Source organism: Chanos chanos, chromosome 2, assembly GCF_902362185.1.
Source record: "Chanos chanos chromosome 2, fChaCha1.1, whole genome shotgun sequence".
Lineage (NCBI taxonomy): Eukaryota > Metazoa > Chordata > Actinopteri > Gonorynchiformes > Chanidae > Chanos > Chanos chanos.
Window position 1 is genome coordinate 75978 of NC_044496.1, and position 26462 is coordinate 102439.

The 26462-nt window shown below is 42.6% G+C and overlaps 1 protein-coding gene across 2 annotated transcripts; it reads left to right on the forward strand.

Annotated features, from left to right (window-relative positions):
- The first annotated feature begins 6507 nt into the window (after positions 1–6507).
- tmod2 (tropomodulin 2) lies at positions 6508–25861 on the forward strand. 2 transcript variants are annotated; one of them, XM_030765975.1, is made up of 10 exons: positions 6508–6604; positions 11105–11302; positions 11915–12071; positions 18970–19092; positions 19329–19394; positions 21178–21308; positions 21431–21538; positions 22136–22279; positions 22944–23088; positions 25704–25861. In XM_030765975.1, the coding sequence occupies exons 2-10, from the start codon at positions 11177–11179 to the stop codon at positions 25733–25735; spliced, it is 1032 nt and encodes a 343-aa protein (XP_030621835.1). In that variant the 5' UTR covers positions 6508–6604; positions 11105–11176; the 3' UTR covers positions 25736–25861. The 2 variants fall into 2 exon arrangements, with proteins under 2 accessions (XP_030621835.1, XP_030621836.1); XM_030765976.1 differs by having other exon boundaries at positions 11124–11302.
- Positions 25862–26462: the final 601 nt, after the last annotated feature.

Consider the following 26462-nt stretch of genomic DNA (forward strand, 5'->3'; position numbering starts at 1 on the left):
ACACACACACACACACACAAACTCTGTTTAGCTTTGTTCCCAGTTAGCCTTGTTAACCCTGTTCTCTCTGTTTAGCCTTCCAGTGAACAGATCTTAGCTTACTCTTGAGTATGATCTGCCTAGCCCCCAGTAGCCAGTTTAGTGTACCAGACCATGCCTGTTTATTGACCATGAGTTGGATTATGATGTGGATCTCAAAGAACTGCCTACACTTGCATCCAGCCTCTCTCAGACCATTTACAATGACAGCATCTTAGGGGTCTTCTTAGGCATTATGCCGAGCATCAGGAATTGTACAACAGCTTCATTACATTGCATGCTTCAAACCTTGCACAACCAGAACTGGGGACTGGAGCAGTTGTTTTGAAAGTTTATTGTGACTGAAAGTATCCACTTCTTCCCTCCATCGAAAATAAATGACCTAGCATAACCCTTCTACAAGCCACCTGCAATTCAGTGCTCTCCCAGCCTCCATCTCACATAGATTCCTGTAGTGCATTGATGCTGAGATGGAAAAGCCACGTTTATACTGAAAACCATATTAATTGAATATCTTTAATGCACTTCAGTTTGAGGGAAGCTATGTTTACCTCTCACTCTATCAAAAATTAATCAGTGATACTAACCTTTAAAACAGCATCTGCAACTTGACTGTAATTCAGTGCTCCTCCGTGCCACATTCTCCCTGTCTTGTCCAAGAGGAACACCACATAGCATAAATGGAAAAGCCCCAGCCACATTCAAAACCATGCCAACTGTAATATTAGTGTTCTTTTTATGTGAAACAATATTTAGCTCTTTCACTGCATGTGAACATGCATCACCTACTACTTTATGTACAGCATAACCTACCACTAACTCAGTGCTTCTCCCTGCCTAAATCTCCTTGTCTCTCTCAGACATGTCACCTGGTCCCTAATAAGAAAGCAGAATTGTCATTCTTGGAATAGCTTGCCAGCTAATTTTGGGAGCCAGAGATTCCAAGTGTGTGAGATCAACATGTAACCTTACTAGTACTATTAGGTATTATTCAGCAGAATGGTAATGGATAATAACAGAACTTCACAACACAACCTCTATTATAATTATAATGTATTATTATCTATTATAATGTAGCCTAGCTACAGATAATTGCTGTTGACGCTGTCGTCATATTCCTGTTATAACCAATCTATTGATTGTATTGGGCCATTTATTGTTTTGTGGTTTGTCCTATTTTGTCTGATTTGGGAGTGGGCGGTTTAAAAATAAACTATGGGTCCCAGGAACTTGGTGGTGGGGTGTAGCATGGGCCAAGGAGGAACCCATTATATTTTGGAGCGGATAAGTCTTACAGGATGGATCCACGCATTATTTTCCACTTTCGTTAACATCGCAAGATAGGCCAAAATGAACTGAATTCGTCGCACATGCGCGAACTCGTCGTAATTGCAGTGAATGCTACGCCGTGACTAAACATACAACAAAACATAACAGCGACCTCAGACACCCCTGTAGGAACAAATGCAGCAGGTATGTAAGAAATAAGCAATGTCTAAATTATCCTTACTGTCCATTTTCAAAGTTGATATGACCAAAATAAGCCTATTTAGAAGTTATTGTAGGCTTGCATAACGTGCATAATCGCTAATCGTTTCTTCACAATCATATGTCCTGATTTTTTTGTTCTAATAGTTTTGGAAATATATCCACACATATAGAGTGGTTGCAGTCGCAGATTTGAATATCATAGAAGAGTGGAGTATTGGCCTTGGCGGAGGTCTGCGCTCTCAGAGTGCCCTTCTAGTTTTATTTTTTATCAGCTGGTTAAAAATAATGGAAAAAACTCAGTGGAACTCTATTGTGCAGGTGCGAATGGTCAGAATGTTTGCGGGTTCAGGCAGGAGTGGAACACACACATTGCGGGAGTGGAAGTGGTTTGAGAATCAAAACTCATTTATATACTTACACGATACATGGACACTTTTTGTCTAGATTCATTTATCTATGTTTTGTGTCATTTACCAGTGCTTTCCAAATGCATATCTTTAGCATACTGTACCCCTCTCACCTAGCATGGTTACTTTTTTGGAACTCAGCTCATTGCTTATGCTAGCTTGATCAAAATGTTGGTAAAGTTGCTTCTTGAACAACCTTTCCTATTTAAGATATTTACTTTTCTGGAGAACAGTTTTAAATATGAGATATGCGACCCAACTTGAGATGATTGAGTGAACCCTTTCCATCTACACATCCCTTAATCTTGTCTGCTTGAGACAATGAACAAGATAATGGTAAATACTGGGATTGTTTAGGATGAGCCCTTTAAAAATGAACAGTTTAGCAGTACCAACGGGGTGGAGGCAGCGTATCATTCTCTATCCTGAAGAATTCCTCTCTCTATTTTAAAACAATGTATGAAGGTGTTACAATTTCTAGCTGCCAAAAGAGCACACCTGAGTCTTAGTCTTTGTCTTCAGCCTGAGTTTTAAAATTGTATTCTTTCTTTTCACAATCATCACTTCTTATACAACCCCTTTACAGTCCCCCAGTCGTGTTTACATGCGTTTGTTTATCCTTAATCTAAAGTTGCAGAGAGAAATGGTTTTAATTAAGTAGGTAAGCTGTTGGGAGGCCTCTGTGTGTGGGACTGCTCTGCCACCCTGTGGCCACAGGTGGATTGCAATATAAATGCTGGTTGTTATTGAACTCCCATGTAATAAAGCATCATGGAATTCCTGCACTAACTGTCTCTGTGTGGTTCTTGGCTCACACATATAATGTGGTTTATTCTTGCCAAAGTTCTTGACATATGACAAACATCATTTACTTTTACTTTATTCATAAAACCTTAATGCGATCTGTACTTACCTCAATAACTTTGTGGGGTTAATTTCAGGGAAATTATAGCAGGCCTTTATTGTTGTTTACAAAATTCAGTATTTTGAGAACATTTTATAGAAATGTGTGTCCCTGCGATATTGGTTTTTATTGTCTGGTTGCTCATTTTCTTAGGACTTCATGAATATAAGATTTTTAACCTCTGCTTGTAACCTCTTTGACATTTAAAACCAGTCAGCACTGGCTATTTTCTGGTATTTTTTCAGCAGACGCATTCTTGGAACTAACTGTCTTCATCATTAATGACCTTAAGTCACTGTAAGTCCTCTAAGGTCAAAGGTCAAATTTATGGGTCTCCATAGAGAAATTTATCACATACTCATTCACTTGTACAATGCTTAAAAACAATTAGTACCATTAAAAACAAACAAACAAATAAACTAATCAGTGCCAAACATTGGCACTGTGGAAAACCTATACTGGATTTACATTGAGGTAGTCTGTGCTTCTTCTAGATGGCATAAGCTCATATTCTTTATAGAAAACATAGTTAAGGTCAGTCGCAGTTTTCAAAGTCTGTATTACTATTGTTTCTTTGAATATTTCCTGCAAAGAACCTGAAGATTTGATATCTATTATTTTTCCTGCTCTTCTGATCTGAATTTGTGATTTCACAGTTAAATTACAGAACAATAATGAGATACTTGTAGTGAAGTACTGATTGACAAGTTGCTCTATAAAAAAGCAACATGATATCTCTGTTGACTCCATAGAGCCTTGATCTGTAAAGAAAGTGCAGGTGGTTGGTTTATTCATGAGCATTTATGTTTAGTCTGGCTGACCCAATTCATACCATGATGTAGAAACATACATAAATATTTGTAAAATGCTACCTGCTAAATTTCTTCCCCCTGCACTCGCACTGGGCTATGGTAACCAGTGGATTAAGCATCTAATACCATTTCTTTGCTCTTCTTAACATTCAAATACAGGTGGTGTCCTGTACTGAGCACAGCTGTATCATCAGAAAATATAACAGTTTAATTGTTATCATAGTGACTTCTACAGCCATCTGTATGTAGAGAGAAAAGGAGCTCCTTTTTCAGGCCTTTACCTTTTCAGTTGCTGCAAACCTCATAGGATTACTGATCATGTAAATTAGAAAGAGAACATATTGTCATGTTCACCTTCACATGTGTGCATTCTGAATAAATATCAAATAGCTTTATGCATAATTTTGTCTGTAATTGTTAGTGCTTCAGTTAAAATGTGCTTAGAAATTGCTTGGATGTTGATTCAGGTACCTGCATGAACAAGAAGAGCCCCTTTTGACTTTTACATAATGTAAATAAGACATTGCCATCTTAAATTGATAGGGTGGTGAATCCAGACAGCCAGCCAGAAAGTGGAGCCATTACCACTCCGCAAGGATCCAAAATGAATCAGTCCAGCCTGATAAAAACAGCTCAAATTATAAGTGGTTCTGTCAGCAATGTTTTTTCCTCTTTTCAGCTTTGTGATCTTACACTAATTATAATGCACACTCAGAGTCAGTGGATAATCTACGCCAATTACATGTGTCTCTCCAAATGGGGGAGACAGAGATTGACATTGTGTGATACTGCACATAATTCAATAGCTTGACGTTAACTGTTGAAGGTGGTGTTAATTATTAGTTTTAAAGCAACATTCTTAAAGTTGTTATGGTAACTACAGTGTATTTTGCACTCCCATCCTGAATGCAGCTGAGAGTGTTCTGCAAGATAAACTCATTTTGTGTATAAAATGAAATATTTGTCCAGTGTAATCTGATAATGATTTTGTAAGGGTATCTTGTCCACTGAACAATTACCTCTTTTTTCAGAAACATGGGCATGTATCTGTTTCCTTGTGAGGAAGCACCTATGTTTAAATGGAGATGATAAAGGAATTATTTGTCTGTGGTTCCAAACTCAGATTGGAACACCCATGTGTCTGGGTTGATATACGTCCATATTCAATACAAGTCCTACGGCCAAACTAAGTAAAGCTACCATGTTGTCTCGCTTCATTTCACAGATGTCTGTTGCTCCAGTACTGCAGACCTCAAAGAAACATTGGATGATATGCATTTATCTTCAGACTTATGGACTATAACTGAGGAAACGTGAGCCTGTAATATTTTTTGTGTTATGACAGTTTCCCTCAATATAAGATCTCTCTCACTCAAGAGTTGAAATCTTAACCTTGTGAACAGAAATATTCAAATACCTCCCACAGGCGAACCTCCTCTCTCTGATTGTTACTTTGTAATGTATTAGCAGATTCTGTGTAGTCTGGGTTTTCTAAAGTAGTATTTATACTAAATGAATTTTCTGCACAATTTGGTAATTGACAATGTTAGATTTTCAAAACATAGCATATGTCAAACTCTCCAGAACAGAGTTAATTAGAATAAATGTAAATAAAATCAGAATAGAAGCTTGTGGCGTCTGCTATGGAAACATATAAACTAATTTTCAGCCTTCGTTCAGCAGGTGAAAGTCACTGCTTAAAAATGGGCTATGCACAATTGCACAGTTGGGTTGAGTGGGGTGGGGTGGGGGTTACGATTAGAGCCTCTGCCTTGAATCAGCCACAGTCAGACCTGCATGATCTTAACATAACCTTGACATTATTACTCAATCTTGACATTAACTATATTCATGAAAACTTCTGTTTTATGTAAATCTCGTTTGAATAAAGTTGTCATTTATTATTTTATGATGCGCATGTCACTAGAAACAGGCAGTGGCCACGAAGTAGTAATGGACTTTCGTAGTAGTGGAGATTTGCATGAAAATTTGCATGTAAAATACATCATATCTGTAAGCTTTATAAGGAAGCCTGAAGTGAGATGGACTACCAGTTTGTTCGTTTTTTGCCCTTTAATCCAGGCGACTGTAAGCACAAGCAAAGAAAACAGGTAAAACTGTGGGGAAGAATGACATATGTCTAACAGCATTTTCGCACTGAAGGTCTCTCTGTCGCTTTCTGAGTGATTTTCTGGTATTGTGCCAGAACTTACACCATGTTCCAAATCTTGTTCTTGTCCCCCGAACAATTTAATAAACAGATTATGGTTGGGCTTCTTCGGACACTATTATTTAATCATAATTTGTTATTTTAACAAGAATAGTCATGCAGAATTTCGGACACATGCACGCATTTTAAAGAGCAACACAACGCATTTTAAAGAGCAAAAAAGTACACTTTGAGCATAATGTCTGAAAAATCTTGAACAAGCTGCGTTACTGTTCTTATAGCTGTTTCAGACTTTGCAGGATAGGAACCGTAACATTTTGATGATCTAACCAACTGAATAGTTAGCTCCCTTACTGAGCTAAATTGACTGCCTTGCGTGACACACTTATGTTGAGTATTCTCACTGAGTGAAGATCCAGAGAATGATGGGTACAAAAGCACCCGTTTGTTAAAGGCATAAACATGCAAAATCCACTGAATTCAACGCTACGAGTTCAGTGTCAGCCCTCAGAACAAATCTACTTGCTCTGTACCGCTGATCCTAGAAATCGTCGTACTTCCGGTATAAAGTAAAATCTCGCTCAGTGGGAGGGATCTGAGTCATCCATTAGTTGTCGTACGTAGGGACGTAGTTGTGGACTCTCTAACCCGCTTCCTGCGTTACCGCCCTTAGAGGAGAAAAGTGAGGTATACTCACTAGTTAAGGGGAAAACTCACGGTTTCTTCCCTAACGGGGACAAGGACACTTTCATCAGAGGACGCTCAGAGGCATAACTGAGAGGTTTGAGACCCCATTTGTCCCTTCCACGTATGTTATAATTACCTGCAAATGCACGCGTGCTGAGCTGTGGATTGTGGTGTAGTTAGCTTTGCTAAGAAGCTAAGCTATCCGCGTTGAAAGGAAGGCAGAGCCGCGACTTATTCTCGAGGTTTATTCAGTTACTGCAAGTACATTTCTCGCTCAAGTAAACATTCTCACCGTGCCGCATCTGTGAACGATTGACGAGGATGAGGTGACGATAGAGTTTCTGCAGAATGAGATGGCATTTGGCTTACTGGATGACTGTAATAGCTAGTGCTAGCAGTTAGTCTTGATTTGATTCCACGATATTTTCATTAAGTGACTAGTTCGGTTATTTTGTTCAGAGAAGCCGTTTGCTTCGCGTTGTCGCTGGTAAATGTATTTGCCAAGTATGCCAAGGGAAAACGTGACTTTGATGCAGTGTTTGGTCGCCAAGTTAAAGCTGGCCAGCCGGTCGCAGTAATTTAACATCTCGAATGTTAGGAATCAGGTAAGGGTGACAGATAAGTTAGCCAAGTACTCCTAATGCTAGATTATGAATTGATCCGCATATTAACCACTTCCCAGTTAATTATTTTGACAGCCTAGTTCAGTTTAATTGGGAGAAAGTCCTGCTGGATACGATTATTCGAGTTTTAGTGTGTATGTCAGTAATTAATTGATTTAAACATGAGAAGACAGGTAAGAAGGTTATGGCGTGTTACTACAGATGTGTCGAAGTGTCCCAGGCTGATTTGGCTCGTCTGACAAGTAATTGTGCTGCGTAGCCTGCGACAGGTAGGCGTGTACATGAATGGAACTTCTTAATACACGGGTTTCTATTGTTGACTAACAGTATATGCATTTGTCACTGCTGGTATTACATATTTGACCTGGAATGGTAAAAGTCGTTGATTTTTTTTTTAATGTACAGCTGCTCGTTTTTATTTCTGTTATTTTAATTGATTGCGATGCTCGGATAGTGAATATGAAGAATCGTCCTCACATAGCTGGTGCTGTACATGTGGATTGTGTGTTTTTTGGCACACCCCTGATGACTCTGAGGTTTGTGTTTCCTGTAGTTACACAGGGCGTGGTCCAAATCATGGAGGCATGACGATTGATTCTAAAGATCACGCCCGCCTTTAGAAATCAGTGATGTCTTTGGGTGTTGGCAGGGGAAGTAGTTTATAGTATTCACTCTTAATGTTTTTTGAAAATATTTTATTTCGATCGCAAGAGTTGCTGATTAACATGTCGATGTAACTGGAGAGATTTATTTAGATTCGAGCATGGTCGGCAATATGACAATGCTTTGACGGGTTATAGTAGGACATAATTATCTCACAATTAATTTGGATGATTGGTATAAGATAATATTAAGATCTGACCAGTCGGTTTGTTTTAAGTGTTTAGGTTCTCTGCCTGTGTCTTACTATATTCACCGCTGCATGGAGCACTTTGAATTACAGCACTTTGTGGACTGTCAAAGCGGATTGTTTGATGTGTCTGGTCGGCTTAGCTGTCCGTGTGTCATATGTGTTCATTATGTCAGTCACTTTGGGGAGAAGCATCTGCAGAAAGACTAAATGGAAATGTGAACATAACGTAGTGGACTGCTGGTTTTTATGAATAGCCTACACGTCATTTTCTTTAAATAGATTCCCTCGCATCAACAGTGCACAGTGAAACAGTCTTCTCTATCTACGCTGGTTGTTTTTAAGTTATACGTCTGTAAAATTTGGCTGATGTCAGACTAGTGTGAGTTGCATGGAATTTTTCTCACTGTTGTAAAAGTGCCAGACCAGTTCTGAGTAGTGTGTCAGACCTCAGAACAAACTTGGTGGTTCCAGTCCAGGACTACCTGTTCCAGGAACCTTTGTAATTCAAGCAAAAGGGGGGATCTCTTTCCCACCTTGAGTATTGTTCAACCCAGACCAGGTCCCTGTGGTTTGGCAGACCTGTTCTCTGCTCTTCTCCGACGGCTTGGTCTTTTGCTCAAACAATATATATATATATATATATATATATTCAGCTGCATGTGTGCACACAGTGACAGTGTGGCCAGCATCTGTCTCCACAGCATACTCTGACATACAGTAAACGTCTGAACAAAGGATTACAGGCCATCTCCTTATTTCCCATAAGACAGTACATGTTCTTGAGGAGGAAATGGAGGGAGATTGCTCTGGGGAGCAGGAGCTAACTTTAGCTCCATCCTTCTACTGATGTTCCCAAGTAATGTAAAAGAGCTGTGCTTTTTCCCTGTCTAAAGCTTTTTTTTTTACTGCTTATATAATCGGCATGCCTTCTTAAAGGGCCAGTAACGTTCTTTTTTAACAACTCCTTATGTTTATGCTCCTTTGTGGTAGATTAGGCGACATCATGTAGTCTGTTATACCTATACCTGCTGAAATGATAAGACTGGTCGGTATCATTACATGTACATTAGAAATAGCTTTATTTGCCTCACGTGTAACTGTAAGAACAGCCGCCTCTGTTACAGTACCTGGGTAAGTGAAGAAATGTAAGCTTTGCAGAGGGAAACAAAGAAAAGCGACGGTTTGGAATAATGACAAGTCTGTACTGGACATGAAACGTAAATGTAGCTTTTTGTTGCACAGCTATAGAAAAGTCAAGGTGGGAAAGAAGAGACTTAAGTGTGCAAACCATTCCCAAACCCTCTACGTATAGCATTTTATATCCACAGCTTTTGTGCAAAGTTCTCTGTGGTTTTACTCAAACTGACGTGATCCAGAGCTGCACTAATGCAGCATGAATAAGCAGAGCAGTAAAACTGGAAAATATTGTCAAGGCAAAGGGTCTTCGGTCTTGGTTTTTGAGAATGAGTGAATTAAATTCATTGGAATCAGTCTGTAACTGAGTCTTAAAGGCTGTTTAAAAGTTTCAAGCCAAGCTCTAATTGACTGTATTATTGTGACCTGAGTTTGCTGCACAGGGTGGAGCTAAAACATCACAGAACAGGGGGGAGAGACAAGTCCTGTCATGATTTTAAGACACACACTTGATGTATGTCGAGTGGAACTGTGTGTATGTCGAATGAAGCTCTGTGTGTATGTCGAATGGAACTGTGTGCATGTCGAATGGAACTGTGTGCATGTCAAGTGGAACTGTGTGTATGTCGAATGGAACTGTGTGTATGTCGAGTGAAGCTCTGTGTGTATGTCGAGTGAAGCTCTGTGTGTATGTCGAGTGAAGCTCTGTGTGTATGTCGAATGGAACTGTGTGTATGTCGAGTGAGGCTGTGTGTATGTCGAGTGAAGCTCTGTGTGTATGTCGAGTGAAGCTCTGTGTGTATGTCGAGTGGAACTGTGTGTATGTCGAGTGAAGCTCTGTGTGTATGTCGAGTGGAACTGTGTGTATGTCGAGTGAAGCTCTGTGTGTATGTCGAGTGAGGCTGTGTGTATGTCGAGTGAGGCTGTGTGTATGTCGAGTGAGGCTCTGTGTGTATGTCGAGTGAAGCTCTGTGTGTATGTCGAGTGGAACTGTGTGTATGTCGAGTGAGGCTGTGTGTATGTCGAGTGAAGCTCTGTGTGTATGTCGAGTGAGGCTGTGTGTATGTCGAGTGAAGCTCTGTGTGTATGTCGAGTGAAGCTCTGTGTGTATGTCGAGTGAAGCTCTGTGTGTATGTCGAGTGGAACTGTGTGTATGTCGAGTGGAACTGTGTGTATGTCGAGTGGAACTGTGTGTATGTCGAGTGAAACTTGCCTTCTAATGGACACATGAAGTATGTAAGCACTGCCCCCTCTCTTTACAAGATGACAGAGAGGACTTTTTGGCAGAAAAGTACCTTTCTGAGCTCACCTGTAAAGCACCGTTAGTGTTATTATAAATGCCATATTAAATAAATAGTAAGTGTTAATGATATAAATCGCACATGTATGTAGATCTAGTCATTTCAGGCAGCATTCAGTGGTGCTCAGTGATGGTTTCTATGCTAGTGTAGGTAATTAGTAACAGATGTCTGATCTGCTCCATTCACATATAATGTGTGCTGACTTCCTGCCGGGCTAGAGTGCAGTGGGAGTTTAGTTAAGGGTCAGGACAGGAATGAGCTGTGTTCCAGTAAGGAGTCAAAGGTCGTATGTGAGTCCAGCACTCCCTAGCCTTCGGAACGATGAACGGCTGAGGGACATTACAAGGAATCTGGAAATTGAACACATTTCTGCGGCATGACCGGATGTGATCTGTTAAGATACAGATTCCTTGTGTGTGAGGCTAGTGTGTGAGAGAGCTTTATTGATTTGGTGTGGTTTAGGCTTTTGCTGTATTTTGGGCTAAACATTTATTGATGTATTTCTCTATTGTATTTTTATGTTGTGTACTGTTGGTACACCATCATGGTTGCATTTAGCTTTGATTCTTAAAGAGCAGAGACCCTTCACTGATGCTCCTGGGCTTCATTGTTGTTTAATTTGATGTATATTCATAGAGAGTGGAGAGTTGTTTGGCTTGTAGTAAGTTTCTCTGTTCTTACAGTGTGACTCTCCCTGGACAGGCCAGCTGAGGAGACGGCTTCACTCCAACCACTGCTAGATAGTCTGTGTAGCTATGGCACTGCCCTTCAAGAAAGACCTGGAAAAGTACAAGGAGCTTGATGAGGATGAAATCCTTAACAAGCTCTCCGAGGAGGAGCTCAAACAACTGGAAAACGCCCTGGAGGAGATGGACCCAGAGGTGAGAGGGGATGGGAGATACACTGAATATTCTACTGTTAGTCCCACATAATGGTAGATCTTTAGAAGTAAGCCTTCTAACCAAATACAGCCTTACAGTTTTGCATGCTCTAATTTATAATACACAACTGTATGTGCTGGCATGCTGATCATTGATGAAAACCAGTGTTAGGAATCCTCAAGATACAGGACAAACCAGAAATGTAAAGTGGAGCTGAGACATCTTAATGGTGCCAGTGGATGATTTGGGTTGTTTCTTTGGTCAAACCAAGCAACTGTGGAAAGCTTTCTAAAACCTTTTTTTTTTTTAAATATGAGAGGACATTGTCAAAGCAAACTCATCGTTTTGTCTGGAAAAGAACCATCCATCACAACATTGAGAGATGGATGTGGAAAATGTCTGTGCTTTGAAGACAACGACTAACCTTAACCCTAACAACTCAGAGTTTGTTTGTTTAGACATGTCTGTGAAGGCTGGCTTCAGGAATAGCCCAGCTGTGTTGAATAGGTAAATGTGGTTGGGAGGAAAGAGGAGACCAGCTGAGGTGTTGAGAATGGTAATAAGAGAGGATGATAACAAGAGCTTTATCTGAAGTGTGTCTGTGTCTCTCAGAACGCGCTACTGCCAGCCGGGCTCAGGCAGAAGGATCAGACCTCAAAGCCAGCAACAGGACCCTTCAACAGAGAGCGTCTCCTCAGCTACCTGGAGAAACAGGCCCTGGAGTACCAGGACAGGGAAGACTATGTGCCCTTCACTGGAGAAAGGAAAGGTAACCTATTTATTCTAGCCTATCCCAGCTAGCTCCTGGATTATGCAATGAACAGTAACACACTGGGCATTAAAATCAAAGGCAGTCAAATAAGCTGAATGTGACAGATGTTACATGCTCTCTATATGTGTGTTTATATCCTTCACTTTGGTCATGTTTATATCCTTCACTTTGGTCATGCCACATGCTCTCTCCAGGTGTCAGCATATTTGTTCAGATCTTCATTATCTTACTGCCCACTTTCTATATTCATATACATTTGTGTTGAGTTTATACAGTATTTGCACAGTACAGTCATATACAGTATGCGCTAGGGATGGGATTTGCCACAGAGGTGACAATTCGATACTATCACGATATTTTGCGACACGATGCAATATTATTGCGATGCTTTATAAATAATATAAATGATGTGTTTTTCCTTAATAAAGGGATACAAAGAGATATTGACAAGCAAAATGATTTAATTCATTTGAATACAAAAAGTACACTTGGTTTTTAAATATTTCTGCTTCAAAATGTATTTATGTAATAATTATATCATCATTTATACTTTAAACTGTATGAACAGTATAAATGGTATGAACAGCTCTGTAATACAGTAGTTTTTAGTTCTAACCGTCAAAAAAGTCTGCTAGAGGGCCCTTAGCGCTGACGAGTGGATCACATGATTTATTTATTTTTTTACAGACGATATTGGTTCAGTGCAGTGACTACGTCATCGTCATTATTGTTGTGATATTGGCCTTTTCATTGGAAAAAAAAAGAGAGGCTGATTGGGCTGAATTTTGTCTGAATACTTTTTCTTCGCACACGGGCTCCTAAATACACTTTACAGTTCACACAGGGGCTCCTAAATACACTTTACAGTTCACACAGGGGCTCCTAAATACACTTTACAGTTCACACACGGGCTCCTAAATACACTTTACAGTTCACACACGGGCTCCTAAATACACTTCACAGTTCACACACGGCTATTTTTAGTTGCAAATGCGAGTGAAATGCTCGCACTGTGGAGACCGATTGAACTTGAGGGCTCATCTCACATTACCTGCATTTGCTGCATTACCTGGAGTTACCTGCATTACCTGGAGTTACCAGGAGACGAGTTGTACTACTGTCGTAAAAGGACAGTTACTGTACGAGGTCTTGAGCTACTTGCGGGCTTCAGAAACAATGTTATCAGAGTCAACATATGTACAAAAATAAAAGTATGTTAAATAAATTTTAAAAATTATAAAATAATGTGAAATAAATAAATATCGATACTTTGTGCTGCTGTATCGATATAATATCTGGCCCGTACAATATTGCGATACTACACTGTATCGATTTTTTCTCTCACCTCTAGTATGTGTACAGTACAGTAATATACAGTGTGTACAGTAATATACAGTATGTGCACAGTGCAGTAAAGTAATATACAGTATGTGCATAGTGCAGTACAGTAATATACAGTATGTGTACAGTACAGTACAGTAATATACAGTGCAGTACAGTAATATGCAGTATGTGCATAGTGCATTACAGTAATATACAGTATGTGCACAGTGCAGTACAGTATTATACAGTATGTATATTACTGAGGTGAGTCTCAGGTATTTAGACCTGCTCTTTGTGGCTGGGCTGCATCAGCAGCTGTTGTAATTTCTGCAGTGCTGGCTATGCAGGTATTACTAATGGATACGCCTGTTAGATAAGGACAGAGCAAACGCTTCAGGGAGAGAGTGGGTTGGTTTTGCAGTAACACTAACACTAGAGGAGACCTGAATGGCTTTTCTCTGGCTCACATGGAAAATGCATGGAGAATGAGAGACAAAGAGAACGTCCTAGGAAATCATGTGTGGTCCTGGAAAATTATTTCAAGATTCTCCTATTTTCCCTCAGCTGAGATTGAACTGCCAGGCTATCCATGAGAGCCCCCCAAAACGGAGAACACTGCCATCTGAAAGGGCTAAGTTATGTTCAGGATCATATGAACGGTCAGATGGTAGTTTATGGACAAGAGGATTTTGAGTAGGCTGCTCTTGGTTATGTTGTGGCAATGCAGTGAACACAGCCCCAAGTCACGTCATGTCTGAGGAGCTGTATGAATGTGTCTGAGGTATTGGTTGGGTTTTGTGTGTGTGTGTGTCTGTGTCTGTCTGTCTGTCTGCCTGTTAGAAGCTTTAGTGAGGAGCTGCATGTATGGATGAGGTATTGGTTGGGGTGTGTGTGTGTGTGTGTGTGTGTCTAAGCCCTCGTATGTTTTTGTTTTTGTGTCTGAGTTAGGGATGTGTGATATTGACAAAAATGATATTACGCTAACCCTAACTTGTGGTGCAGTGACCATGTACACCTATACTAGCACACTGCATGTTCTCTCAATGCGCACACACAGTGGTCTGTCCTACTAGGCTACACGACGCAGTGAATGCGTGGACTCCAAAGCTGTGTTCTTGATTGGTTTTTGCCAAGTGAGTGACATACTCGATAATGTCAGCGCACATTGTTAAAACAACGATTAAGATATTATTGTAGACGATATATATCGTGCACACCCCTAGTCTGAGGTATTGGTTGGGGTGTGTGTGTGTGTGTGTGTGTGCGTGGGACGCATTGGTTCTGTCTATCATTGTTGCATGGCGGAATGCCCACAGCACTTGGAGAAAGAGGGACTGGGAATTGTAATATACCGTGAAGTCCTAGTGGACAGGAAAACTCCCCTCTGGAATCCATCCACAGGAATTCCAGAGACATGAGTATTGCTCCCAAGCCATTCAAACAAGTGGGTGAATTAAATAAACTAGGGTTGTGGAAAATAACCTCCTGACACATTCCCAGTATCCGACTGTTAGCAGTGAAGGTAGATCCCTGAGCATCCAGGGTGCTTTATGGAGGAATACTGTCAGCCTCTGTGTCTGCTGCCTCTGTGTCTACTGCTCCACTTACAGAGATTCCTTTTTTGTCAGACGGAGCTGTGTTTCTCAAACCTGCTCCTGGGGGACCCCTGCTCTGCACGTTTTCCATCTTTACCAGCTCTACCCACCTGACTGAACTCATCAGTAGCTCTTTTGATTGGCTGAGCACACCTGATTTAATCAAGAGCATGTTAATCACACTAATCAGGTGTGTTTGGAGCAAGGATAGATAGAAGATATGCAGAGCATGGGTCCCCCAGGAGCAGGATTGAAAACCACTGAGGCAGAGGATTCACAGTCAGCGATTGAATATCACCGCACTTCAGCCCTGGGCTTCCTTAATAGGTGTTTTATCACATTGCAGTGTTTGAGAAGAGACACTGGTAAGAAGTGTGGATGTTTCAGTCTCTGTTGCTTTGTTATTTTTAATAACTGGAGTATGACGTCTTCACTGCTGCTTCTCTTAAGAAAATAACTCCCGCCCAACTGAAGTGAAGCTGTGTGAGTGTCATTTTCGAATCAAAAAGTGTTTTGAATGCTAGTCTGTGCATAAATAATTTGGATTATAACTTGCATCTGTGACGTAACATGAGATTAGAAGCTGCCTCGTTCCTGAACATCCATATGGCTTTACACACATGTGCAGTGCCAATACATGACTTTGTAAGGAAGCTGATATGCACTGAATACCTGGTAACTCCTAGAGCCTATTGTGATGCATCATATCTGCCTGAATCATGAGGGCCGTGTTTGATGATTGTCTCAGACCTAGTCAGGCACCTAGGAGCCGAGCTGAAGATCAGAGCTTAATTATCACACTGCCACAGGGAGCCTGTCTCAGGCCAAAACAAATGCTCATATGTGTTGTCTGATTTTTTTACAGTTACCTATCCGTTTACATGCTATGTAACAAGAATATCGTGTGTGCTTTCTTCATTCACCACAGTCTTTTTGTCCTTCAGGATTTGTTTTTATATGTTCTGGACAAAGGCATTGATATACAGCAACAGTGATAGCTGTTTAATGGCAGCAGAGGGGTAACAGAGAGAATTAGGTCCAGCCAAGTTTCCTCCCATAGCACAATGGCCTCTGTCTGTGCAGTAAGACTGCTGTTTTCCTCTGGCATTGGAGGTGGCAGTTTCCATGGTGATGCATTGAAGTTTATGGTGACTGATGTCAGGCAGAGGGCACTTCTGAAGCCTGATTTTCATACTGATGGTGTGTGAGGACTCTCACAGGCAGATTTGAATGTGGACTTTCTGTACTCATTATGGTTTGCTTCTGCTGAGAAAGTCCACTTGACTTCAAGAAGGTTCTAGAGGAAAAAAATGCACGTTGTCAGAGTTCTTACTGTACACATCCTTGTTGTGTTGGTGAGGATGTTTATTAATGAGGAAATGATTCTCTGCCTGCTGTGACTGATCTTGCAGAGAACTATTGTAATGTTGCTTGGCTGAGAGAGAGAACCAGAGCAGAAATAGCCAGCAGAGGAGAGAACTGCCAAGCTTGGGTAAACTCCAGGAGTCAGCAAAGCCCTGAGCACCCACTCCAGGTCACTGTGGACACTGGCCAAGTTCCGCCCCACACTGAGAGACTCTGGGCTAGTGAGGGGAGAAAAGTTTGTCACTAATTTCATTTGTGCTGCAGCACTAGAGAGAGAAGATTTTCACAGCTGTGAAAATGTGGGCCTAAAGACATGTCATCATATTATGTACCATCGTAAATTGTAATGTTTTCTGTCAGGAATATGTTGTTTTTGTTTGACCCTGAAAGCAAAACTCACAATCAGTAATATCAAAGAAATCAAAAGTCCTTCTAACCCTTCTATATTAAAAAATAACTGTTTTTATGAGAATCCATCCTTTTTTTTTCCCTATGACTTGTAAACGGGGGTGACTACAGTGGGCTAACAGTAATGGGAGGGCTTCTTTCCCACCCCTCAAGACCAACGGGCTTCTGTACCAACAGGCGTCTTTACCAACAAGCCCTTTACCAACGGGCTTCTGTACCAACGGGCGTCTTTACCAACAAGCCCTTTACCAACGGGCGTCTTTACCAACGGGTTTCTTTACCAACGGGTTTCTTTACCAACGGGCGTCTTTACCAACGGGTTTCTTTACCAACAAGCCCTTTACCAACCTTCTCTTTACCAACAGGCGTCTTTACCAACAAGCCCTTTACCAACCTTCTCTTTACCAACAGGCATCTTTACCAACAAGCCGGTTCTCTAACCTTTAGGCCACAGCTGCCTTGGGGGGTGGGCAGAGTCCTGCATGAATCTCTCTAGCCTTTAGATTTTCATATGATCTCACATGTCAAAGGTCCAGACTGTGTTTAATTGTATACGGTGGCTGTGTGCTTTTTCTTCAAAATCACTCTTCTAAGCAGAGCTTTGTGATCATGTGACCTGAAATGCACTCATCACCTTAGGGGAGCACGTCCTTCTGTTTTCCCTAAATAAAAGCTTTAGTCATTTTGTTTTCACTGTGTTAAAATAGTTTTGAGTCTGTGCATGTGCCCAGAGAAGCTCAGCTCTGTAATGAGCAGGTGGAGGTGCAGGTGGTCTGGGCCAGTGCACTGGGACATGCAGATTAGATCCTCCTGTTTGATTTGGCTGGGACTCTAACGTGTGTTTGATCCAGGTAATGCTGGTATGAGTGAAAAAGGGTGTAAGGTATGAGAGCCTGGATTCAGGCATTTGGCGAAAGCTGTTTGTTAGAAGTATGATTAGTTTATTGTTGTGTTTAACATAGTGGTTAACAGTATGGTTAATGTATGGTTGTCTGGAGCATAGTGATTAACAGTATGGTTAATGTATGGTTGTGTTTAGCATAGTGGTTAACAGTATGGTTAAGGTATGGTTGTGTTTAGCATAGTGGTTAACAGTATAGTTAGTCATTGGTTGTGTTTAGCATAGTGGATAACAGTATGGTTAATGTATGGTTGTCTGGAGCATAGTGGTTAACAGTATGGTTAATGTATGGTTGTGTTTAGCATAGTGGTTAACAGTATGGTTAAGGTATGGTTGTGTTTAGCATAGTGGTTAACAGTATAGTTAGTCATTGGTTGTGTTTAGCATAGTGGATAACAGTATGGTTAATGTATGGTTGTCTGGAGCATAGTGATTAACAGTATGGTTAATGTATGGTTGTGTTTAGCATAGTGGTTAACAGTATGGTTAATGTATGGTTGTCTGGAGCATAGTGGTTAACAGTGTGGTTAATGTATGGTTGTGTTTAGTATAGTGGTTAACAGTATGGTTACTGTATGGTTGTGTTTCAGGAAAGAGTGTGTCATAGAAAAGCAGACACTGATGCTTAACTGGAACATGACTCACTTGTGGTAAGAGGAACAGGACACAGCTGGACACAGACTAAAGCTTTGTTAATGAGTCGAGATACATGTGTCTTCATTCGATGTCAGAGCAGCGCTCTAACCCGATGCCAGATTATCCCCTGCTTCCCTGCGTTAGCTTTGTGCACGAGCTTCAAATCTCAGAATTGGTTGTCTGTGTCGGTGCAGGCTTGCAGAGGTGACTGATGTAGAGTCACAGGTTACTCTGTATGTACATTTTCTGGTTACTCTTGTCATGCTGCATTTAGTATTCTTTGACGTGATTGGTTACTCTGGTGACTCTGCATATAATATTTTTAATCTGATTGCTGTTTGGCTAAGTCCTTGGGGCTTTCTAATGAATGCCATTTGTTTGGAGCGGAATTGGAGTGAGACACCCCGCTGTCTTGGCTGAATCGCCTGCTTGCGTTTATGTTTAACAGAGGAGTTCCTCTGTGAGTAAAGGTTATGCAATAGCCATTTATGGTGTCGTTTTCTGCTGTAGCCGTCATGCGTTAGGTTAGTAACACTGGCCATTCAGTTGTTATCGCTGGTTTTTCAGGTGTTAGGTGAGTAACACTGGCCATTCAGTTGTTATCGCTGGTTTTTCAGGTGTTAGGTGAGTAACACTGGCCATTCAGTTGTTATCGCTGGTTTTTCAGGAAAGATGTGGGTGCCGAAGCAAAAGCCAATTGAGACGCGACAGGAGGAGGTGACGACCCTTGACCCTGAGCTGGAAGAAGCCTTGTCCAGTGCCACAGACACGGAGCTGTGTGACTTGGCAGGTACTGGCACGTTCACAAAGGGCAGCTTTGCCAGATTTCACTCTGTGTCGGCAGTTATGCAGCTTTGCCAGATTTCACTCTGTGTCGGCAGTTATGCAGCTTTGCCAGATTTCACTCTGTGTCGGCAGTTATGCAGCTTTGCCAGATTTCACTCTGTGTCGGCAGTTATGCAGCTTTGCCAGATTTCACTCTGTGTTATTTACTGAGGATGATTTTTCTGATGCTTGTTTCTTTAGCTATCCTTGGAGTCCACACTCTGGTGACCAGCGCACAAAGCTGTGAAGAGAAAGACGGATTCAACAGTGAGTGTCATTCGCGCTCACGTCTAGTCTCAACCACAGTCACTAGACACAGCCCCTGAGATCACAGACACAAGTCACTCACATCCACAGTCACTACACACAGCCCCTGAGATCACAGACACAAGTCACTCACATCCACAGTCACTACACACAGCCCCTGAGATCACAAAACAAGTCACTCACATCCACAGTCACTAGACACAGCCCCTGAGATCACAGACACAAGTCACTCACATCCACAGTCACTAGACACAGCCCCTGAGATCACAGACACAAGTCACTCACATTCAGTCACTAGACACAGCCCCTGAGATCACAGACACAAGTCACTCACATTCAGTCACTAGACACAGCCCCTGAGATCACAGACACAAGTCACTCACATTCAGTCTCTACACACAGCCCCTGAGATCACAGACACAAGTCACTCACATCCACAGTCACTACACACAGCCCCTGAGATCACAAAACAAGTCACTCACATCCACAGTCACTAGACACAGCCCCTGAGATCACAGACACAAGTCACTCACATCCACAGTCACTAGACACAGCCCCTGAGATCACAGACACAAGTCACTCACATTCAGTCACTAGACACAGCCCCTGAGATCACAGACACAAGTCACTCACATTCAGTCACTAGACACAGCCCCTGAGATCACAGACACAAGTCACTCACATTCAGTCACTAGACACAGCCCCTGAGATCACAGACACAAGTCACTCACATTCAGTCTCTACACACAGCCCCTGAGATCACAGACACAAGTCACTCACATTCAGTCTCTACACACAGCCCCTGAGATCACAGACACAAGTCACTCACATCCACAGTCTCTACACACAGCCCCTGAGATCACGGACACAAGTCACTCACATCCACAGTCACTACACACATTCCCTGAGATCACAGACACAAGTCACTCACATTCAATCTCTACACACAGCCCCTGAGATCACGGACACAAGTCACTCACATCCACAGTCTCTACACACAGCCCCTGAGATCACAGACACAAGTCACTCACATTCAGTCACTAGACACAGCCCCTGAGATCACAGACACAAGTCACTCACATTCAGTCACTAGACACAGCCCCTGAGATCACAAAACAAGTCACTCACATCCACAGTCACTACACACAGCCCCTGAGATCACGGACACAAGTCACTCACATCCACAGTCACTAGACACAGCCCCTGAGATCACGGACACAAGTCACTCACATCCACAGTCACTAGACACAGCCCCTGAGATCACAGACACAAGTCACTCACATCCACAGTCTCTACACACAGCCCCTGAGATCACGGACACAAGTCACTCACATCCACAGTCACTAGACACAGCCCCTGAGATCACAGACACAAGTCACTCACATCCACAGTCTCTACACACAGCCCCTGAGATCACAGAAACAAGTCACTCACATCCACAGTCACTACACACAGCCCCTGAGATCACAGACACAAGTCACTCACATCCACAGTCACTACACACAGCCCCTGAGATCACAGACACAAGTCACTCAGATGAAACCTGTGCTCATGGCACAATATCGTGCTGGTAGCATTCAGTATTTATAGTCAGTGATGGTGTTTAGTCATGCAAAGCCTCAGTGTTTTACCATTAACATTAAGTTATCGGGAAAAAAACAATGGAAAATTACTCTCCTCATGATGTGTTGATAAAATAAATATAGCTGTCTTGGTGGTTGTTAAGTGTGTTTAAGGCTTTTGATGTTGATGTGATTAGGAGACGGTGTGTGCTGTTTTGCAGATGTTATTAAAGGGGAAAAAGTTAAACCAGTCTTTGATGAGCCACCAAACCCCACTAACGTGGAGGAGACTCTGCAGAGAATAAAGACCAACGATGCCACCCTTACAGAAGTCAACCTGAACAACATTAAGGTTGTGCCTGTGTGTCCGTATGTCTCTGTGTGTGTCTGTGCCTGTGTGTCTGTCTGAGTGTCTGTCTGTGTCTGTATGTCTGTGTGTCTTAACAGGTTTTTTTTTTTTTCGCTGTTCTTCAGAACATTCCCATTCCAACGCTCAAGGACTTTGCGAAGGCCATGGAGACCAACACACATGTTAAAAAATTCAGCTTGGCTGCCACAAGGAGCAATGACCCAGTTGCTGTGGTGAGAATCCTATCTCAACAATGGAAATGATGAAAAACTGTTCTCCTCATAGAAATAAATGCTTGTAATAGGCACATGCACTTAAATTTGTATTTTCACGCAGATCCTTAATGTGTATCTTGTTTTCGCTTGCGATTGCTCATTTTGAAGACTAGTTTTTCCTGTTTTATTTGCCTGTAGTTGGGGTTGGGTTTGGGGAACTACTGCATTCTGAAGCTGAATGTGGGTGTGTTGTAGGCTTTCAGTGATGAGCTGATTGTGGGTGTGTTGTAGGCTTTCAGTGATGAGCTGAATGTGGGTGTGTTGTAGGCTTTCAGTGATGAGCTGAATGTGGGTGTGTTGTAGGCTTTCAGTGATGAGCTGAATGTGGGTGTGTTGTAGGCTTTCAGTGATGAGCTGATTGTGGGTGTGTTGTAGGCTTTCAGTGATGAGCTGAATGTGGGTGTGTTGTAGGCTTTCAGTGATGAGCTGAATGTGGGTGTGTTGTAGGCTTTCAGTGATGAGCTGAATGTGGGTGTGTTGTAGGCTTTCAGTGATGAGCTGATTGTGGGTGTGTTGTAGGCTTTCAGTGATGAGCTGATTGTGGGTGTGTTGTAGGCTTTCAGTGATATGCTGAGAGAGAACAAGACGTTGAAGAGTCTGAATCTGGAGTCAAACTTCATCACCAGCGCCGGTGTTCAGGCTTTAGTGGAAGCTCTCCGAGACAACGACACGCTTTCTGAAATCAAGATTGATAATCAGGTAGGAGCGACAGCAGGACCAGCTTATGCTTTCTGAATAATTCCCTTATTGGTTGAGCTCAGTTTCTCATTGTGTGAGGATTTGTTTTGACCCTGTAACATGTAACATGCAGACAGACTGTGAGAGACTGTAACATGCAGACAGACTGTGAGAGACTGTAACATGCAGACAGACTGTGAGAGACTGTAACATGCAGACAGACTGTGAGAGACTGTAACATGCAGACAGACTGTGAGAGACTGCACAATGCAGACAGACTGTGAGAGACTGTAACATGCAGACAGACTGTGAGAGACTGTAACATGCAGACAGACTGTGAGAGACTGTAACATGCAGACAGACTGTGAGAGACTGTAACATGCAGACAGACTGTGAGAGACTGTAACATGCAGACAGACTGTGAGAGACTGTAACATGCAGACAGACTGTGAGAGACTGCACAGTGCAGACAGACTGTGAGAGACTGTACATTGCAGACAGACTGTGAGAGACTGTAACATGCAGACAGACTGTGAGAGACTGTACATTGCAGACAGACTGTGAGAGACTGTAACATGCAGACAGACTGTGAGAGACTGTAACATGCAGACAGACTGTGAGAGACTGTAACATGCAGACAGACTGTGAGAGACTGTAACATGCAGCCCTCTGTTCCCCCCCGCAGCGGCAGCAGCTGGGCACTAATGTAGAGATGGAAATTGCCAAGATGCTGGAAGAGAACACAAGCATCATCAAGTTTGGTTACCACTTCACCCAGCAGGGCCCCAGGGCCAGGGCCGCCGCAGCCATCACCAAGAACAACGACCTGGGTAAGAGAGTGAGTCTCAAACAGTGTGGTCTCAGGGGACACACCTCAGTCTTCCAGACCCCCGACTACCCATGTGCCCTGACAAGAGTTACCAACTCTGCTCAAACACTGTGAAAACAACATAGATATTCTCTTATATGAAACAAATCATGTCTTTTTTTTTGTTGTTGGCCTGACCTGTCTTTAAGGCCACATGTGTATGTGAAAGGGTTAATGAGGGAATTACATGTGTGTGTGAAAGGGTTAGGATCAATGAGGGAACTACATGTGTGTGTGAAAGGGTTAGGGTCAATGAGGGAAAGGGTTAGGGTCAGTGAGGGAAAGGGTTAGGGTCAGTGAGGGAAAGGGTTAGGGTCAGTGAGGGAAAGGGTTAGGGTCAGTGAGGGAAAGGGTTAGGGTCAATGAGGGAAAGGGTTAGGGTCAGTGAGGGAAAGGGTTAGGGTCAATGAGGGAAAGGGTTAGGGTCAATGAGGGAAAGGGTTAGGGTCAGTGAGGGAAAGGGTTAGGGTCAATGAGGGAAAGGGTTAGGGTCAATGAGGGAAAGGGTTAGGGTCAGTGAGGGAAAGGGTTAGGGTCAGTGAGGGAAAGGGTTAGGGTCAATGAGGGAAAGGGTTAGGGTCAGTGAGGGAAAGGGTTAGGGTCAATGAGGGAAAGGGTTAGGGTCAGTGAGGGAAAGGGTAAGGGTTAATGAGGGAAAGGGTTAGGGTCAGTGAGGGAAAGGGTTAGGGTCAGTGAGGGAAAGGGTTAGGGTCAATGAGGGAAAGGGTTAGGGTCAGTGAGGGAAAGGGTTAGGGTCAATGAGGGAAAGGGTTAGGGTCAGTGAGGGAAAGGGTAAGGGTTAATGAGGGAAAGGGTTAGGGTCAGTGAGGGAAAGGGTTAGGGTCAGTGAGGGAAAGGGTTAGGGTCAGTGAGGGAAAGGGTTAGGGTCAATGAGGGAAAGGGTTAGGGTCAGTGAGGGAAAGGGTTAGGGTCAATGAGGGAAAGGGTTAGGGTCAGTGAGGGAAAGGGTTGGGGTCAGTGAGGGAAAGGGTTAGGGTCAATGAGGGAAAGGGTTAGGGTCAGTGAGGGAAAGGGTTAGGGTCAGTGAGGGAAAGGGTTAGGGTCAATGAGGGAAAGGGTTAGGGTCAATGAGGGAAAGGGTTAGGGTCAATGAGGGAAAGGGTAAGGGTTAATGAGGGAAAGGGTTAGGGTCAATGAGGGAAAGGGTTAGGGTCAATGAGGGAAAGGGTTAGGGTTAATGAGGGAACTACATGTGTGTGTGAAAGGCTGGTGAGTCTTAATGAGGGAAATGTAATTATTGAAATCCCTGGTGCTCTGCCATTTCCTGTGGTGGATACAGTATGCTCCCCTCTCTAGCTTTAAAACAGTATGTTAGGACTTCCTGTTTACATGCCAAAAAGTGCTGTTTCCATGGTAACGCTGTGCTGTTGTCCTGCTCAGGGTTCCCTGGAGGGTGTTATATGATCTGTGTGTCGCTTTTCTCTCCGCTGAAGTTGGGAAACTGGTCCTTCTTCTGCACAAGCAGCTTTTCAGGCACCGTGTTCATGTGTGTGACTGTCACACAGCCACACACACACACACACACACACACACACACACAGGCAGTGTATGGTGTCGGTGCCAGAGCAGCTCCTCTCTCTCTGGGTACTTTGTCTAGGCATGTTTTTAAACCTTAAACTCACACACACTAACTGCTGCTCATAAACTCACAGGTTTACAGTGTGTCCACTGAGGTCTAAATGCCTTATTTGGGTGTGAAAAGCTTCACTCTTAAACAAACCCTTTATGACTCACCTGGACATTGAACCAAGCATTGATACCATGTCAGATTAAAAGTCTCTCCTTACAGTGTGTCCAAATTGAGTCCTGAAATGAATGGTCTAATTTACGCAACTCATACATGACCAACACTTTTACTGTGCGCTGTGTGTGCCTGATAACCTTGTTTGTCCTTTCGACATTTCTGGGTCATGTGGAGTTTTGCCCTCTCAGTGCTGACTCTGAAAACACACTGTGTTTGCATGTTCTCACGTATTACACGCAGTGTGAGCTCAGCCATCGTTTTGGTTTTATTGGAAGTAAAGAGCAAACAAATTATATTTTTGTGAGAAATAAAAATGATGTTTTGTCAGAAATTTCCAGAGCTAATGTCTTGAATGACTGATATAGAAGAACCCCAGACTCTGTGAGAATGATCAGTCTGCTCCAGTCGCCAGCTCTTTTTAACTGTTAAACTTCTCTGCAGGCTTTTCCTGATAGAACACACTGGAGGCTTAGAGAGAATGTTTCTATTTCAGCAACTTAGAATTTCTTTTCTTGTGCTAATTCTTGTGTTCTCTCTCTGCCTGTCTTTCCATCTCTCTCTCTCTGTCTCTGTCTCTCTCTCTCCATCTCCCCCCCCCCCCCCCTCTCTCTCTCTCCATCTCCCCCCCCCCCTCTCTCTTTATCTCTCTCTCTCTCCCTCTCTCCCTCTCTCTCTCTCCATCTCTCTGTCTCTCTCTCTCTCTGTCTCTCTCTCTCTCACTGTCTATCTCTCTCTCTCTCTCTGTCTCTCTCTCTCTGTCTCTCTCTCTCCATCTCTCTGTCTCTCTCTCTCTGTCTCTCTCTCTCTCTCAGTGCGGAAGAGACGAATGGAGCGTGACATGTAAGGCTCCGCCCCTAACCCTCTCCTGTCCAATCTGCGTCTCACTCAGCTGTACATCAGAGTCTTGTGCCAAACTGGAGCAAGGCATATTCTCAAAGAGCACCGTCTGGGAAGAAGGGAAAAAACTGGAATTGCCCTCTCCATTATTAATGTTCAACCGACTCATCTTCTATTCTTACTATTATTATTATTGTTATTATTATTATTATTATTATTATTGTTGTTATTGCAGCTTATCTTTTTTTAGTTTAATTACTTCATTTCATTCCCCTGTTTTCTCTTGTTTTTCTTGTCAATCTTGTTTTTCTACTGTCCATATAAGAAGGAACACAACCCAATTTTTCATTAATGTCTTGTTCTGATTCCTAGCTCTAGAGAGCTGAGGTAAATACAGGTGAAAGGCTTGCACTGATCTGGCCGTACCAGACAATGACTGAAACCAACAGACATTTTAGAGGTATTCCACACTGCTCAACTACACACTCAGATGAAAGACATATCCAGTATCGTAGTGGACACTCCCTGGCTTAAAGTGCAGTGTACTTTCAACTGGTTCACTCTAGGCTGTGGTTCCATGTCGTCTTATGTTTCTGGTGTCTGACTCTATGTGAAGACAGGACGCTTTTGAACACCTCTCCATTGCTATAGCAGCCTGTAGCCCAGTAGCATGTGCTCTCTGACTTGCATGGCTTCAGCTCTGTCTGACCTGTCATTAGCCACTGTACTGCACT